General features: G+C 42.8%; 1 protein-coding gene across 3 annotated transcripts in view; it reads right to left on the bottom strand.

Annotated features, from left to right (window-relative positions):
• The window catches only part of cep112 (centrosomal protein 112), a 113,396-nt gene continuing 96,244 nt past the window's right edge, over window positions 1-17,152 (bottom strand). For all 3 annotated transcript variants that reach the window (XM_007557342.2, XM_016674016.1, XM_016674015.1), the window contains 4 exons: window positions 11,142-11,231; window positions 3,562-3,663; window positions 826-890; window positions 1-203 (listed from right to left, as the gene is read on the bottom strand). In XM_007557342.2, coding sequence (XP_007557404.1) covers window positions 200-203; window positions 826-890; window positions 3,562-3,663; window positions 11,142-11,231 — 261 coding nt within the window. In that variant the 3' untranslated portion in view covers window positions 1-199. The remainder of the gene's footprint in view (window positions 204-825; window positions 891-3,561; window positions 3,664-11,141; window positions 11,232-17,152) is intronic.

Genomic DNA, 17,152 nt, shown 5'->3' with positions numbered 1-17,152 from the left:
AAAAAGACACAGAAATGAACACTTTATCTGGATGAGGACATCAAAAAATGCTACATTTAATCAAGGTTAAACTAAAACGAGATAAACAAACTTCAGAATGACCGGTCCAGTGGAGTGAGGGATGAGAGGGAACTGCAATGCTCACTTTCTGTTGGCCGGCATCGTCCTTCATGTCCTGGAGTGTCTGAGCTTCATGCTGTTACCTGTGAACAGAGGAGGAAGCATGAAAGAAGCTCAAAATGGAAACAAATGCCTCAGAATGAGCAGAGCGACACGTTTTCTTCTCCTTACTTTGACAGCACACACCCAAACAAACCAAAAAAATACACAATGACTTGCAAAAGGATTCGAACAACTTGAAATGTTTTTGCCTTTTATCATCACATTACAACCACAAACTTCAGTACAATTCATTTGATTTTTTTTGGTTTTTTGGGGGTTTTTTGCGACAGAGCCACACAGAGGAGCACATAATTGTGAAGTGGGAGGAAAATGAAGCCTGGTGTTTTACAAATGGCCGAAGACTGTTCTGGTCAGACGAGGCCAAAATGGGAGCTTTCAGTGCCTCCATGACTATCACAATGAGCGACATCTCTCTCATTATGAGCGAAGCAGCATCATGCTGCGGGGATGCTCTCATTTTGTTAAATTCTGTGCGACCTGTGTGCCGCCATAAAAGACAAGTACTCGGATTTAAAAGGTGGTGCCAAAAACGATGCTTGCGTTTCCTGTTGGGAAAAGTCCTTCTTATAGAAAAGAGTGGAGCACAGAATAATCTCAGATACTTTACAAATCTATACGGAAAGCTGTAAACAAACTCTGTACCTCCTGTTGCGACAGGCATCCAGGTCTTCCTGCAGCAAAGAGGCCGTCTTCTGGAGGAAGCTGACCTACAGCACACACACACACATGCACACACACGCACACACACACACACACACGATGTAAAACACGGTGCAGCGAAATGGTGCTGGAAATAACTGGGTGTAAACAGAAAGGAGGAAGCAGGAGACGGGTTGGTGTGAGCTTTTTTGTGCTTTTGGCTGGTGTTGGGTAGCACAACAGAGGAGAGTGAAAGAAAAGGCTGCTTGTTAAGTCCAGGGGTCAAGACAGCAGGGGGCGAGGGGTCAGGAGATCAGGGCAGCAGGGTGAAGGCACACTGGGACGACCGGGCACATTACGGGCCAGAGTTTGGACGCCGTGAGAGGAGGCAGCGCGGCTCTTTTGTCTGGCTACAAATTGTAAGTTTATTTATGAAGTGCTGCTTTTGGCCGGAGTGAAAATAAACCCCCCATCTACATTTACTTGGCATCCAGCGCCTGGCAGAATAATCACAGCTCCAGAAGAATCCGTATTGTTCTGGGACTAGCGTACTGGAGCCGAGGGTGCATTCCTTTCTGTGGGGGAGACCTCAGCTCCAATTCTAGCGTTTCATTTAAAATATATGCAAAACTCTACCAAAATGTGGTTGCAATCCTCGTGAGGCACAAAAAAAAAAAAAAAAACTCTCCGTACCTGTTTTTTTTTTTTTCCCCTCCCTCTATTCAAAAACAATCCATGTTAATGTGTAAGAACCCGAAACGCTGTCAATGAGACGAGAGGCCGCTCTGGTCACGGATTACATTTTATAAACATTTCTGATCACAGCGCTGTGGTCTGCGTGCTGAAATGAGATCCAGGGAGATGTATTTAAACAAGGGAGGGTTGAACATGAGCCCTTTTTTACCCTGAAAGCTCCTATTAACAAAATTATTTACAATGTAAACGCCGAGAAGGGGTCCGCGGGTTAAACTAGCTCAGCGCTCTAAAAAAAATAACTAAAGAAAACTTCATTTATAGCTCTGTGCAAATACTTGGGTTATCTCCAAATCCCTCTATTTGATAAAAAAAAAATAACTCAGGTGGTTTTTATTACCAGTTTATCTCTCCATAACATACAAAGTATTAACTATTTGGTCCCAACATTCTTCCATTTGGACCAATAACCATTGCCACAGCTTAGTTCCTTTTGTTGAATTGTTGGTGATTAACGATCCCAAAAATGCTCGAATTGAATGAATCACATAAAATAAATGACACTATTATCAGAGAAATCTATATTACACCTACATTTTAATTAATTGTGCTTCAAATCCATATTTGGGTCAGTCAACCTGCAGAAAAACTTAACGTCACACTCTAAACATCTCATCTAGTAAAAACGTTTGATTCTCTGTCCATAGAGGATTATAATGCGGTTTAAAAAGAATTTTTTTTAAATTTTTTTAAATGTAGTGTGTCTGAACACTTCACAGCCCCTTAACTAGCTGATCTCTGATCAGTGCAAGCGGTGCAGCGAGAAGCAGTTGGACGCAGCGTTTATAGCGGGATTTCAAAACGCTACCTGATGACATTAAAACACCGGCAGTGTTTAAGAACCGAGCCGGAGCTTGTGTTAAAGTATTCAGCAGACAACTGCGGCTGCATACGACACATTTACCTACTTTACTACCCACTGACTGGTGATGTAATAAACAGCAGGAAGACAAGAGATGGTGAGCTTGAGTTATTCTGATTCTAATCCGACTTAATTTTAACAGGTTTTTGCCTTTAGACAGATTTTTTTTTTTTTAGGCATTACTTGCCTCATGCTTGACTTTCTTTACAGTAGTTATAGACGCAACATAAGCTGTTGTCATCAAGAGGAGGGGAGAGTCCACGCAACTGGGCAAATATATGACTAGAGATATTTCCTGCCAGGTTCTTGCTGGATTTCCCCCCCCCCCCTCTTTTTGCTTAAAATGATTCTGCTCATCTGTTGTAAGGGAACTTTCAGGGGCCAGACACATATTCCTTAATCCTCACATATCTGCGATCCTGATTTATTAAAGCCCACACTAACCAAACAACATGATGAGAGAAAAATAACTGAGAAGGCTTCCAGAAAGCCTGGAGATCAAGAGCGTCTTAAATAACCACAAGAAAGTGCAGTGCGCTGGCAAGCAAGGACATAAAACTTGCAGAGCTTAAAAACCTCTGCACAGTGCTTTACGTTTCGTAAATTTATAATGTAAGAATTTGTTAGACCTATTTTTCCAGACAAATCCAGTTTCCAGCAAAGAAAGAACATACTGCTAACACAAATAACAGAATGTACTGATAGGTAAAGCTTTTTTTTTTAAACATCATTAAGGAACAGCGTTAAAAATAAGGGTAAAACAACAAGCTACAAATTAGGGCACGTTGTGCACATATAATGATTCTGTAATCATGCATAAACAGAAAGCACATGGACCTGTCACCCAGTGAAAATATTTAGGGAATTAAAAACTAGAGAAACAAAGGTTTCAAGATACTGAGGGGCTAAACTTCTAAAATAAAAAAAGTAGAATAAATGAATAAAAACGTCTAAATTTAAAGCAGCCGATCTAAACCAAAGTGCTGTTGCTAGAGAAGGTGATGCAACGCTTGAAAGCAGACATTAAAAAAAGCAGAATGCCTGTTAAAATGAAAAAAATAAATAAATAAAATAAAATAATTCCTGTATTTTAACTTCTGTTTATGTTCACCAAAAGTTCTCACCTGAGCTTTCAGAGAGGTGATGGTGTCCTCCAGCTCCTTCCTGAGATCCGCCGGCATCAGACCTTTGATCTTCTCCTCATACTCCTGATGCACCATTGTCACCTGGGAAGGCAGATCCTGTTAGATCAAACGCCATCAAATCCAAGACCAACACGTTCACACGGTGATCGACGGATGCAGCCGAACAAGGGCGACTCAGTAACTTAGAATGTCCCTGAAAAGTTCAGTCATTTCAGCGATTCAGTTCCTAAAGTGAAGCTCAGATTTGACAGATTTATCACACATTGACAGGCATATTTTAAGCACTCATTTTGGTATGAGTTTATGATTACGGCGCACAGCTCATGGAGACGTCATAATAATATATAACAATCAATAAAAAGGGTTTTCAATTCAACATGTCTGTTTTGAATTTCAGTTTTTCCGTCCTCTTAACCTTCCATTAATATGCTGGAAAAAGTCTACTTTGTATTCTGTAGGAATAACGTTTTAGTGGACCATTTGCAGGACAACTATTAGGTCTGCAATCTCTTTTGTGATTGTGTGGAACATAATACTGGCATATCATAACATTCCTGCTTTTAAAACAAACAAACAAAAAAATAAATAATCAGCCTTATGGAATATAAACATTTTTCAAAAACGACTAATTACGTTTGTCTTTCCTGCAAAACATAATCACTAAAATTAGCAGAAATAAACAGATTGTACATTTATCACTGCGCGTCATATCTAGACAAGTCTCAGTTTTTGAACTGAATCCCTGAAGCACAAAAAACATTTTGACGATATTCTACTTTACGGAGATGCATCTGTACACCATTAATCTGAGAATGTCCCTGCTGAGTAAGTGTTTCTGCATGTCTTTGACTCCGAGGCACTGTAAGCCAAGCAGCAGCTGACACACACACACACACCCACACACACACACACAGAGGGTGAGGGTATCCCCTCTTTATTCATGCCTCAGAGTTCCCTCGCTTTTCACAGCTCCTTCACATCTCCACAGGGGGTCCAGCGGCGTTGGCATGACTCGGCTCTGCACGACACCCCCCTACTGGTTGTTGGCCACTACAGCTGTATCCGACACAAAGCACTGACGGGGGTTTGGAAGAGGATGGATCTCATGAAACACAGCAGCAGCAGCAGCAGCTCAATAGCCAGCGAGCTATCTCCACTGGGGAGGACGGGAGGAAGTCTGTCTGGGGCTAAATTACACTCTGCTAAACCAGAGTCTGATTATAGAAGTTGAAAAGGGTTTGGTTAGTGCAACCCCCACTTTTTACCCGCAAACACACATGAATGGAAGCGCTCGTATACGCGCTTGCAGACATGCGAGCACAAACCGAGCTTTTTACGGTGCTGTAAAAAAAGAGTTTATGGCGTTCAGAAGAGCCGCCGAATCAATTAATTCAGAGCTCGACGAGCGCTTCGGAGAGGGGACGCAACAGTTTTCATCCGCATATTTCAAGGTGTAACCAGGGGGAGAGTCTGTGTGTGGCAGAGCCAGAGTCCAGCCAAAGTCCAATCTGCTCTTTCAAGTGAAGAGAGCGTGAATGAAGTGATGGGGGACGGTTAAAAGAAGAAGAAGAAGAAGAAAAAAAAAGATCTGCTACCCTAAAATAATCTTCCTGTTGTGGATTTAACTGATTGTTCTGGCTTTGGCTAATTAATCTTCCTGGGCACAATGAAAAGGATTGGGGAAGCACTTCAAAGCAACCCTCAGCATAAATGATCCCTACATGAGGCAGCTCACTTTGTCTCGGCACAGTGTGCAGCAGATTAGTCTGGCACAACTTCGCCAATTTCTCCAGCCTCCTTCCAAACCTATTCATTTGAAAGTGTTAGAGCAATTACAGTGGGTTAGGAATCCATCGGTTTAGAAAAAAAATATGTTACTTTTTCCCCATGCTGTGTGAGAACGGGGTTCAGGACAGTTTAAAAAGTGACCTTTTTTAAACAGGTTGCAAAAAAAAACAACAAAAAAAAACAAACAAAAAAAATAAACAGGTTGTAGAAGCTTTAATTTCAATGTCCTGAAGACGTCTATCTCTATCTATAGCAGCTTCTGTAGTCATAACAGAACGGCAGGCCAAGACAAAACACACTTCGCCGCTTCAGACCGAAGCAATAAACAATGGTTGAATAAACACATCCCTTACCAACCGCTCTGAATACAAGTCTCAGATTCTTCAAAAGCCAAGCTCCTTAGTTTTGCATTCTTGATTCGTGTATGGTGCCGCCGCCGCGGCAATGAGAGGTCCGCTCGAGCTAAATTATAAGCTCTCTTGTGGCGACGCTGTCTCCATCGTCTGTCCCATACATACGCTGGAAGGGGAGAGCCTACAGCAGCATATTCTGAAAAACTCCAAGAGAGCTGCAGGGGAAAACTGGTAACCTTGTGTTGCCTTGCAAATATATTCGGACACCTTGTTTTCTCTCCTTTTCCTCACTTTACGACAACTGGCTTTTAATGCATTTTATTAGCAAATGAAGGATTTCTAAAGGATGCATAGTCTTAGAAAAAGTAAAATAAAATAAAAAAGAGTAATAGTTAGTAACTCTAACATCAATATGCTTTGATCTAAACCATTAAAGCTCAGGCTGTATATTTAGAAGCTGAACCTCCAACAGCTGTTCTTCCTGTTTTTGTTCCCTTCAGTTTTCCATCAGCTCTGACTAGCTTGCCTGTTCAGGCAGAAGAAACATCCCTGCAGCATGATGGTTGCACTTCCATGTTTCACTGTGTGCTTCATTACAATGTAGAGCTTTAGGTTTCCGCCAAATCTAGAGTTTTCTACATAGGTGAAAAGAGGAGTTTAGGTCTTCCTCTATTCTATCCCTTCTTTTTTTTCTTGTCACCTTTGCCTCCTTCAGAGTTACTCTGGTTCTGTTGGCTGCTTCTCTGATTAAAGTCCTCGCTCACCGTCAGCTTAGGTGAGCGCCCAGGTCTTCGTAGGTGTGTAGTTGTGTCGTACTAGGCAGGTTACAATTTGACAAACTGATCGATCTTCATGACGCTGTTTGTTGTTTATTACTGCTAAAACCTGAGGCAGACAGCTGTATTTAAATTACATTTAGTTTCTATTTAGGGGAATCAGAGTGACGGGATTAAGATTTGAAAATAAATAAATAAAACAAACAAGGAAAACTGAGCCTCCTTTTACTTCTTTCTGTTAGCCAATCACATAAAATCTCAATAAAACACATTCAAGTTGGGCAAGACCTCTCACATGCGCTCAGTGTTTGGTTATTGACCAAGTCCATCTATCTCGGAGCGTGTGGACGGAAGCAGCAGTCTTTATCATAACAGTATCTCTGTTGTCTAAACCTGACTGCCGCTAACACACACAGAGACTTCGCCGTGTCTCTCGGTGGAGTTAGAAATGCAAAACAGAAGCATCCGACTCCCCAAAAACCAGACAGACTTGTTTTCTTAAAGACATTGTTCCTCCAGCTTTGCATTCTCTTCCAAAGGTCCTCCCTCTGCATCTTTCCTCTTCTTTCATGAAAACACACAGTTTTTTTTCCCCCTCTCTCTTTCAACTTCTTCTTCTTTTTTTTTTTTTTTTTTTTTACAGCAAAGGCATGTTTGTTTTCCCGACAGGCAGAAAGAGACATGCGATGACATCTGAGGGGAGTGGGGGGGGGAAGGCTCCTCACCAATTGGAGAAAAAGTGAGACGTATTTGAACAACGCTGCAGATCAAACCCGTCACTAGGACTTGGTCACTGACAGACTCCAGATGTGAGCAGAAAGGAAAGAAAGGAGAGAAAGAAAAGAGAGGGAGACACTGCAAAGAAAAACAAAAACAAAAGAAAAAGTGTGTGCCACTATTTCAGCTTGTAATGAAAGACGACTTTGAATTTCTAAAGACGCATCAGGTTTGATCTGTGCAGATCTCTTTTTGAAAGTGGGGTTCTGTTTGTTCCTGATGAGGTGCCGTTTTGAATACAGCGAGGAGCGGCAGTCGTTTTCCCCCCTCCCAGTCATCTTAAAATGACAACATTTCATCTATATATAGTCCTCAGATTGTGGTTTTGACTTTCTCTCATGCTTCGCGCCGTCACATGGCATGGCTTCTGACAGCTGCCAGCAGAAAGGAACAAGCCCTAAACACTTTCAACGTTCAAATGAAGTTTGTCACATCGCTGAAGAGGCTTGATGCATGCTAATGAAGCTGGTGTGTGTGTGCATGAAACAAATAGTGTGTGTGTGTGTGTGTAAGGTGTAGAGGGGGCAGGGGGGAGAGGCATTTTTTTTTTATATCATCCATTGTTCCCAGGTGACAAAACCCTTGTCAGGAACAAGAGGATACATCAAAAATGCCAATGTTCGCAAAGTTTGCACCTCCACAGCCAGAGTTGGAAGTCAGCGAGTTCATGAAAGAGCGATTTGGAATCAAAAACGCTTTGTTACGAGATGAAGGAGGGAAAACGGCTTCGAATGAGCCAGAGGTCTCTGTGGAGTTCATTGAAGCTACAGTAAGACAGGGATCCTACTCATTATGAAGGCAAAAACTCCTGACTTTTCCAGACTCAACTTCCCAGAGTTCCCAGTGGTTTACATTCATTTGAAAGTATTGAATACAAAAATCCACTTTCGAATTGTGTCTGGTATTCATACAGGCAGCAGGCTTTAAATGCGGAAAGTGGGCAAGGAGGAACAGGGGGAGAAATAAGGAAACAAGGAGATATTAAGGAAGAAAGGACACAAGGAAAGAAGTAAAGGTAAGGATAAAAAAGAAAGGACATAAAAAAAAGGACACGAGAAATGAAAGAACAAAGGACAGATTGAGGGACAGATAAAGGACAGAAAGAGGACAGGGCACAAGCAAGAAAAGGAGAAAAAGGAAAAGAAAGAACAAAGGAAGTATACTGTGAAGCTTTAAGACACATAAGGGAAGGAAGAAGGGAAGGAAGGAAGGAAGGAGACTTAAACAGAACACAGAAGAAAATCTCCAAATCCAGACCTTTCCAGATTGTAGCAAGATGCTGACTGATGGCAGGTTGTGTGATAGTCAACTATTTGTTATTTACTAAAAACAACATGACTTTACATTCTCAACCGCCTAAATTGTCACCATGACACCAAAGACCTCATGAACCCATTGACTTACATGTAAATACTTTAAGGGTGACGCTTAAGGGATTTAATCAAAGTTAGCACCTGTGGCAGAGACCAGCGCTAAACTTTTACAGTTTGCCGTGTCTAGCCTGTCATTCATAAGGAGAGCTGCTCTCTACAGGCCACCATCTTGAAGGAGAGCCGAACCGCGCACTGAGCTGATGAGATGCCGTTTTGGAGGCGAGGGCCCCTGTGAGTGCGGGGCCAGCAACATCTGTGCGAAGCCTGGGCAGGAAAGCTGCTTCAGCATGCGAGAGATCGGATTACAAAAGACACAAGAAACATCTTGGCAGATAAACAAGAGCAACATGTGAGCGAGGAGGAAAAGGCGAATCGGTGTGGCCTCAACTATTAGTGTGGATGAACCACAGAGGGCACAACTACTAACTGAGAAACGTATACAGAACGAGAGATTAGCACTAAACACACACCAAGCAATGTGATTCAGACACGCTCGCTCAAAGCCTTTTCTCCGTTTATCTCTTAGCAGAATGTCAGGGGGAGAAAATCTGTTCAGCGTGTTCAAGACCGTGAATCACGAGCTGTTGAGAGCCTAAAGTGGGTACCAAAAGGCTTTGTCGCATTCATCGTGTTGTTTACTCATCCTCTGCTTCAACATGCTTTTAACATACAGGTGTTAGCGCCAAAATGAAAGAAAAACAAGAAATTCTCGTTTCCTGTGTTTTACCTGACTCAATTTGTTAAAGGGGCAGTATTATGTAGTGTCGACTTTTTTGAGTAAACGTTTTTTATATTGGTGTTCTAATGTTATTCCCCCATCAAAAACACACCTGGAGTGTTACCTTGATTATTTCAGGCATGTTTGGGAAAACCTTTAATCTCCCATGGCAACCATTCAGCTGTGTTAAACGCCTGGGTGGACCAAGCCCCGCCTTTGAGGCGGTATCCGAGTTCCCACCTTACAGAGCAGACATCGGCCACAACGCCCTCACTCGGATCCTTCAGACTAGCCAATAGCAATTAGCAAACATCTGGTGGAACTGCACATGTGCTGAGCTCATTATATGAGCTACTTCTCAGTGCAACGTTGATAAAAATGTATTTAAGGGTTAATGGAGAGACAAGGTTGCTGAAATGTGCAATAGATGTGCAAGAACAATAAACCTGATGGATTGATTGATGTTGTGATGACTTCCTGAAGTCAGAGTGTTGGAAAAAGCAAAAGTCAAATTCCTTTCAAGTGACATAAATGCAGCATTTTTATAACAACTGAAAGTACATGATTGTGCTATAAAACCTTCTATATTGCTGGAAAACACAATACTGACCCCTAAAAAATTTAAAAAACTAACTGTTTAGATTGCAATCTTGGTTTGTGATAGGCTGAAAACAACTTAATCATACTTCAGGCCTAGTCCAATATGGCTGATTTTGTTTAATTTCTATCCAAAAAAAAGGAGAAAAAAAATCAGATCAACAAAAAAGGATGAGAAAAAGAATATTTCAAACCGATTGCATGTGAAATATGTTAAAAACAATGTGAATTTCTTTTTCATAACTCACTACCTTGTCTGTCATATAAAATGTTATTAAATTATACTAGATTACACTGTTTTAAAAAGTTTAAAACAAGGTGCTAATCGTTTTGCGAGGCACTGGATGCCATAATTTAATTAAACTAAGACCACCTTGCAAGAAAGAGCAAGCAGAATCCCCTGCGGCGCAGCAAGGTGTGGATCAGTGACAAGTGGCTCCTGAAAACCGGTGAGCCCCGTCGACTCGATTTATGACGGCCCGACTGGGAGACGTGTGACGAGTGTGTGAAGTGTGTGCAAGGGTCAGTGGGCGGATCAGAGGGAACACAGGAGAACGAATGCCTTTGGAGTACATACCGCGGTACAAAGACCAACCTCCTGCGTGAGCACAGTCATTAGTTCTTTCTTCTCTGTGTGTGTCAAGGTCAAAACATAGTCTGATTACAGGGCATTCTCCACAGCCACGGGGTGCGCGTGTGTGCGCGTGTGTGCGTGTGTGTGCGCACCAGAGCTTCCCTTTTGAGCACAGGCAGCGGTGGCATTCTTGGCCCTAGGCGCTGACTCTTGAGGCCAGATCTCAAGGAATTTGGGAAATGTGCAAGGGGGCATATCGTTGACTCTGAACAGGAGAAGGAGAGATGGTAGGTGGAAGAGGGCAGAGGAGGAAAGGAGGCCAAGAATATTTTGTGTTTCTTTTGCAGCCCCCTGGAGGACTGAGTCAGAATAGTAAATCAGAAAGGAGGAGATTGCAACATGAAGCGATAAAGCAGCAAAAGAAGATGTTATAGGACAGGATTTTATGATCAAGAAGAATAAAACGGTTGTGATGCAAAAAGCTGAAGGTGAAGTTGGAAAAAAAAAGAAAAGTGATGCAATGATGACAGGAAGCTGCAAATTGTGCAGCAGAAAACAATGGGAAAGAAGAGATAAAGGGGAGAGGACAAACAAGTTCGTTACCCTCTCTTCGGTCTCCAGCTCCTTGTTGAGCAGCTTCTTCTCGGCACTGTGCAGCTGTCTCCGCAGACTCTCCAGCTTTTCCTGCAGAGCCTGGGGACAAGAAGAGGCGTTCAAGTCGGCTGACAGACGCAAACCGAAAAACAGTTTCTGCCTGGTTTAACATGTAAGTGACGCAAACTGGTAGACACTGATCTGCAGTTTGATTTGAGCTGAGAGGAGAAGGCGCGATGCAGCTAAATGAGAGGCCACAAGAGAATCACGAAAATATGCAGATGAGACAGAAAACCAGAGGAGGAACAGGGGATGCAGAATTTCTGTTTTTGCATGTGAAGTGAGAAAGCCGTGAAGAACTTTTTCCACAAAGTAGGAGCAGGGGGGTAAAAATGCTTCGTACAGAAAATGGTCAGATTGTCATAGAAGATTTTGATGGAAAAAAGATAAAAGGAGCTCAGAGCGTGTTTTCGAACAGGTCAGCTCCGACATTTAGGCGCGAGTGCAACACAGAACCAGATCTTTTCGGCACACTTCATCTTTGATTAGTCTGCACAGAAAACGGAGAGAGTGATGCAGGTGTGAACGCATGCAGAACAGCACAGCAGCGAGTTTACAATTTCACACACACACACACCTCCGTCAAGCGTGTGAGGCTCTGGCAACAATCAATATCTGCGGCGTCACACCCTCCTCCCCCCCACACACACCTCCGGAGCTGAGTGAGTGAGCCAGGTGTTGGCTTGTTGACTCTCTCTGAGCAGAAGGAAACGCAGTCCAGGTGATAGGCATGACCACCTGATCTGCGGCCCACTCCACTGACATAAATCACGCAGACTACAAAGCTTTAGGGCACGAATGAGCTTCTGAGCAGCACCTCCGAGACGCACTGAGAGGTAAACAGCTGAAACTTTAGTCGGGCGTGTTATTATATGCAGTCAAACAAACAGGAGCCGAGTCTGGTGGAAAAATCCCCCTGACCTATTTACTCAGTATTTGTCAGATGTAAGGACATAAAAAAAATATAGAAATAAATTTATCTAAATATCAAACTGTTCATATTATGAGGTTTTTGGGGGACAAACATAAAGTCTATACCTCCATAACATCAAGTTATGATAGGTTTTGATTCTTATTTTAATAAACCATCATGTCTACAATGTGAAATTAGGGTTCTCCTATTTAAAACAGAGGCTCCAGAAAAACAGGCAGTCCCAATTTCGATCATTATTTAGCTTTCTGAACCCTGACCTCTTATGTGGTTTAGCTGTAATGTTGATCTGGAGTAAGAAACACCTTAAAGGGGCAGTATTATATATTTTCCAAGCTCGTAGTGCCATTTTGTATCACAAACAAGTCACTATGTTACCTTTGGTCATTATAAAAATACTGTATTTACCAAACGTAACTTAAAAAGAAAAATGACTTCAAGGTTTGATGAATCGAAACTGGTCACTGTGTCTTTAAGAAGCTCTGTGAGTGCAAGTGTGTAGGCATCCCCCGACTGGCTGCCATGGGACACTCAAGGATTTCTCAAGCATAGATGAAACTCCAAGTATATTTATGAAGAGGAAGTATCAAAATAAGATGATATAAAGTCCAAGCCCACCTCCACATTTACTAGACAGTAATTGGTTTGACATGGCTGTACAGAGTGGCAGATGAGCTGACCCGAGTAGACCCCTGAATTTTTATTAAATACATGTATTGTCTTGAAATAAGTTTCGTTTTCGAGCAATGCAAAAACACTAAATTGTGTAAGAAAACTAATTTATTCTGTAGGCAGCGTTTACATACAACAGTAAAGCCAGCAGGACAAGCGATGAAGATGAGGAAAATCAACCCTCCTCCCCCTCTTTCTGAACCCACGCCTGATTTCCCGCACCGTGACGCAGGATATCTGGTCCACTTCTTCTGGGAAGGACGGCTAAATAGAGGGCTCCGCATGTGACGTACGCTTTCTTGTGGCATCTGAATTAGACGTGCTCAGAGCACATCGGAGTTCACAAGTTCAACGTTTCTCACATCATTAGCAGTATCATATGGGACGATTCTGCTGAACAACAGCAGCGCTTTGTGACTCAGAAAAAAAGAAAGAAAAAAAAAAAAAACGGCTTTGGAGTTATTTAGTCATTACTGGTGTCAGACAGGATGGAGGGATGATGTTACACACTGCTAACAAGAGGCAGCTCACTGAGTCCAATAGACCAAGGCAGCATTACAGGAAAACAACACATTTCTGAAGTCGCAAACACCTGCCCTGAGTTTGACTTTAATCCAGAGGAATCACTCTGCCGCACATCTAAAGCGACATGACAGTGGGTTTTACAAATTAAGGTTTCGATGAGCTTAATTCACAAGTTTCGATTTTGCTGGTGACTAATAAGGGGTGAAAACATACGGGTTCACACAACTGTTAACTGAAAAGAAAACAGGATCAGCACATTTTCAGTGATTTCTCACCACGAACTCAACTCAGTTTCTTTGCTCTTGTAGGCCTTTAAGGGAAAGATTGTCTGAATGTTGACAACAGTGAAACTTTTCACAAGCTATTTTGCTCAAAGAAAGCCACTCTTGGTTTTTTACTCCTGACCAGAACCTCGAGGACCCGTGCAGACTGGTACAAAATAATAACGTTTACTTCGCACAAGACTTTGCATTAAAAGTTAGCTTTGAGTGTAGGTGAGAAGCTTACCTACACATCTAAAGCGACATGACAGTGGGGTTACAAATTAAGGCTTCGATGAGCTTAATTCACGAGTTTCGATTTTGCTGGTGACTAATAGTACGACATTCATATGTCGTACTCATCCTACGACATATGAATATCCTGAGGGCAAGAGAAAATGGCAACAAGTAGCTTTCCTGATCTAGCATGTGCTGTCTGTAAAGGTGCACCGTGTGTCGGACAAGAAGCCAATCAGCAATCTGGGATTTATTAACCATAGGGAAAAGGATGATTGTAAGCAAGCCAGGAAGAGGAGTAAATTGTTTTCTTTATGAAGGGATGCAGACAGAGGAGTGTGACAGGAATGGAAAAACAGATTAAGGCATGACAGAGAAAGTTATATGGAAATCTGAAATTGCAAAGCAAGCCTTAGGACAATAAAGAGACATGTGACTGAATCAGAAGGCGGAATGAAAGTTTAGAAAGGTGAAAATGAGAAGCATCAAGAATTTGAGGAGGGGAAAAAAAAACTAGCGGGAGACGAAGGGGAAAAAGAAAAAGCATGTGGCTGGCTTGCAGAGGTTGGGTCAGCGGCGCACTCCTGCCTCGCAGTTTCACAGTTGGGAGGCTTGAAGGTCTCGCTCTCTCTCTCTCTCTGCCCTCCCTCCCCATCAACAATCGGGCCTCAGCCTCTCTTTCATTCCAAACTTTCACCTCAAAAGGAGCAGCGGGGCACACGTGCACACAAGCACTGACAAACACTGCTTAGAGGGATTAATGCAGGTATAGGCACGCATCAATATTAACAGCACAAGTTCTAAAAATGCGAGCGCCGCGCTCAGTCAAATCAGCGCGTGGTTATTGTGTGGCGCGCGCGCACGCACGCACAGAGACGCAGCAATGCCTGAGTCATTCTTTCCTGGGTGGTCCCCCTGCATAGATAAGGCAAGCATGCTTCCCCAGGGTGAAGCGAAAGCAACAGAGGGCAGGAGAAAACGGCAAAAGAAGAAAGAAGGGAGGGAACGGTGGGAGGAGGAAAAAAGGCCAGGGGCCTCTTTAAACTTGGTGTTTTGTTAGGAGCCGAGCTGCTCTTCATGTGCGGCGGGGGCCTTTCTATTTGCAGCGTGCTGTCAGAGGTTTCTCCCAAAGTCTGGATTAAAGAGATCCTCTAATGACACTGAGGCTGGACGACTTCAGACTGCAGCAAAAACCTCATATTGCACCGCCTCCAGCCAAGGACACACACACACACAGAAAAGCAAAGGATGAGGCAGATGCACACAGACATACATATACAAAGCTGTAGAGCCCACACAGACACCAGCTTCAGTAGAACAAGGCTTTGTGTGCACATATGGCTACTGATCTAATAGTAAATAATAAAAGAGGTGCTAACCTCAAGGAGAGATGGATGGTCAGAGAGATGAGCACAGCCTCTCTTTTATCTGCACTTTTATCAAAGGATTGTGGGGAAAGGTAAAGAAGAAAGAAGCAGTAGGAGGAGGAGGTGGAAGAGGAGGAGTAGGAGGAGGAGGAGGAGAGGTCTTCCTCCTGAGGTGTTTGAGAAGAGAAACTTTTGCTTTTGCTTTGCTGTCTTGTCTGCCTGCGTGTAGTAATAAAAACATGTAGTTTAGCAAGTCGACCAGGACAGCCCCTCTGAAATGAAACTCCGATATTGGTGTGAATTGACTTGCCTGTGCAGCCCTTTGATGCTTTACAGCAGTTTTCCCCGCTCACGCGTCGAGCGAGAAGCTACGCGGCGACGGCACCTGGAACCTTCCCGAACCGCGAAACGCCAAACACACGCATGGCACAGCTTACGGAGGCGTCTTCTTCGGGAGCGCTGATGAAAGTGCTGAGACAATTGCGGCGCTAATGAAGACATGCTGCAAATGAGTTATGCCCACGGGGGGAACACGCCGTAGTCTAACTTTCAGCTGCTGGGAGCTACGGTAGAAAGAGAATAGGAAACAACTCCAAAATACGTGCCATATGCCTGTCGTGTTTTCCTGCTTATTTGTGTGTCGGCACTTATGAATATATTCTGTTTATCAAATGGTACATTGCTGAACAACTGTTAAGTTCAGCTCAAGTTTCAAACATAGCTGCATGTTTTCAAAACTCCAGGTTAGTGACTAATTCCTGTTTTATTGTTCGCCGGCAGATGAAGGCCTCCATGAGCTGTTCCACTTCCCACGTTCCCTTGTAGCGTCCTGGAATGTAACTCCCTCCCTTATTTCCTCCCTCTCCGATATGAGGATAAAACAATCCGCAGAGCCGGAAAAGTAATCAATCAGCTGACGACGCGATGCACACGTGTTGAGTTGCACGCAGATCCAAAACATTTGCAGAGACATTATTTTGCATATGGGAAAAATGGACTGAGATTAGGGATACTGATTAAATATCTATTGGCTGATTGACCAGTTCAACTAAATTATTCAATGTGAGCGAGCAAAACTAAAGGTTTTCAGTTTTCTATCCTTGAAAATATAGTCCAGAGAGAGAAATTGCGCAGCTCTGCAGGTAAACAAAAATGATTATAGAAGTGGCACAGCATGATGAGCCCGGTTATTACAGTTGGAGTTAGATCCTTACCGAACAAGATATTTCCACAACTTCATAAAATTCAATGGGTTTATTACTGACAGAAGAAGTTAGGAGCTGCATTACGTTCACCTTCCTGTTAATCTTTCCTCTCCAACTCTCTGTTGTAGCAATAAATATGTGAGAAATTTCTAGAAGTTTGGATGTTGAAAACCATATTTCAGGAGCTAGGTTGTCATTGTTGTGTCCGACTCTCCACTTTTCAAGACGCAGCCAACATTTTCAACAAATCTGTACCGCAGGCAGTCCCAGCTGAACAACATGTACTCTGTGTCTGTAAGGCTACAGTGAACCTGTAAGTGATGCAGGACGAGGTCGACTGCTGAAATAACCAAGCGCCTCTTGGGAGCAGACGTTACCTTGGGTGATGTGTCTTCAAAAATATCAACACATGGCTCTGATGTACCTTCTTACCGTCACAGCAGCTGACTTTTACACCTTTCACTTTCTCAACTTTTGCACATACAAACCGACGACCAATTTCTCTAAAGCAACCTGGACTGATTTTTTTCTGAACACAAAACATGTTTTCTTTCTGTCCAGTCTAGAAGAAGACGCACCAAAAGAGCTTTGTAAAGTTTCTGTTACAATTCTGGATGAACTGCTGTGAACGACGAGAAATTTCCAAAGCAGCTCCGGCCATGTGGCTTTAATGATCACAGAAAGATAACAGTGTTTCTTATGCAATATTGCCTTAGGAATTAATTATACTAATCAATACCTTTTATTAAAGAGGGAGGCTCCC

Source organism: Poecilia formosa, unplaced genomic scaffold (genome assembly GCF_000485575.1).
Source record: "Poecilia formosa unplaced genomic scaffold, Poecilia_formosa-5.1.2 Scaffold88, whole genome shotgun sequence".
Classification (NCBI taxonomy): Eukaryota; Metazoa; Chordata; class Actinopteri; order Cyprinodontiformes; family Poeciliidae; genus Poecilia; species Poecilia formosa.
Note: the sequence above shows the minus strand (reverse complement) of the source record. Positions and strands in the feature narration are given on the sequence as shown.